General features: G+C 51.9%; 1 protein-coding gene across 1 annotated transcript; it reads right to left on the bottom strand.

Moving 5' to 3' along the window:
- Positions 1 to 440: 440 nt before the first annotated feature.
- LOC106829149 (protein FAM187B-like) lies at positions 441 to 1,403 on the bottom strand. Its single transcript, XM_070499524.1, is given in 3 exon segments — positions 441 to 947; positions 950 to 1,329; positions 1,390 to 1,403. Coding segments are annotated over 3 exon segments (774 nt in total). The 3' UTR covers positions 441 to 567.
- Between the last annotated feature and the right edge of the window lie 212 nt (positions 1,404 to 1,615).

Here is a 1,615-nt window from a genome sequence, read left to right on the forward strand (position 1 = left end):
TTTGGATGGAAACTAGAAGCTGATTCCAAAATTTTTATACAAAAGGCCAAGGACAACCAAGACAATCTTAAAAATCAAAGTTGGAAAATCTATATTACCAGGAATGATGACTTACTATAAAGGTATAATAATAAAGATACTGTTCGTTGGCGCAAGGATGGTTGGAGAAATTCTATCAGTCAGAGCCCAGTGAGGACACAGAAGCCACACTAGTGTCTGTGTTGGCATGAGCACAGGCTGAAGCGCTTTGGCCTCTAGGTTTTGCATTTGGTCTCCCCCCGAACATCAGGAGCCTCTGAGGGCAGGGGCTGGGTCTCTCTGGGTCACAGTGTGTCCCCAACATCGCCTGCCTGGGGCCTGGCTCACAATGAGCACCAGGGAATTCTTGCTGAATGAATATCTGAACAAGCCAGGGAAGCGACCCCTACCTTCACAGACTGACCATGAAGGCTTATGGGCCAGGAGGCAGAGCCCGCTTTTCCATCGGAAGATAAATCCCTGGCCCAGGTAGGCACAGGAAGCAAGGCCTGGGGGAGGGTTAAAGGCAGGGCTGATGCCCTGGTCCAGTCACCTGTAGATGGAGGCCAAGGGGCAGGTGAGCCACATGTTGTTGGTCAGCTTGCCCAACTGGTAAATGTCAAAGGTGAAGTATGGCTGGGTGATTTCCTTGACGTAGTCGCAGGGTACAAGACAGGCTTCCACCTGCAGCTCAGGCCGCACGCGGCTATATGGCACCTTCTCCTCTCTCAGATAGAGCCAGCAGGGCATGGGTTTTTCCAGGGGCTCCTGGATGTAGCAGTACCCCAGGCGTTTGCGCTCACCTGGCTCCCCACAGCGGTTACAGTCCTGCCAGGGCTCCCAGTGGGTGAAGATGAGTACATTGCCACCCAGCCTCCGGGTCTCATTCTTCAGGGGCTTTTGGCGGAGGCCTTTGTGCGTAATATGCTGACATCTTGGAAGTCAATCTCATACTCCACCACGAGAGCACTGTCATTGTCCTGGCAGTGATAGAGGCCTGTCTGGGAGGGCTGAGGGTTGGTCAATTGGATGCTGCCCTGAGGCAGTTTCTTTACGTTAGGCATTGAGGACAGCAGCAAGTGATCCTCCCCCAGAATGGAAGAGAAGTACCAGAGTGCCTTGGGACGGTCACAGTGAAGGACAACATCGTTGCCCAAGAGTCGGGCCCCCTGGCAGAGACTCTTGTAGGCACAGCTGATTAATACCTGGCCCCACAGAGTGGGGAGAGAAAGGCTAAGCAGCCACAGGGTGGCCAGCAATGGTAGCCAGAGACTACGGAAGGAGGCTAGGAACCACCCTGGGCATTGTGAACTCACCCACAGAACTCAGGCATCAGCTCTGGGCCATGGAATGAAACTCGGTCCAACGCACTTCAGGAGTACCATTCAGTTCATGTCATCAAATAGCTTGCTGTAGGCGGCAGGGTTGAGAACTCAGATGTCCATAAGAACTAGGCAGGAAATGAGTGAACCCAAGTCAGAACAAGTGAACTAAAAAGCCAAATGATTTGTCCTCCACACACCTAATATACAATGATGGAACCAAAAAAATGGCTTCATGACCATCAGAAAGGGGAAGAAGGGGAGACATATAGAAA

This window comes from Equus asinus, chromosome 26 (assembly GCF_041296235.1).
Source record: "Equus asinus isolate D_3611 breed Donkey chromosome 26, EquAss-T2T_v2, whole genome shotgun sequence".
In the NCBI taxonomy this organism is placed as follows: Eukaryota; Metazoa; Chordata; class Mammalia; order Perissodactyla; family Equidae; genus Equus; species Equus asinus.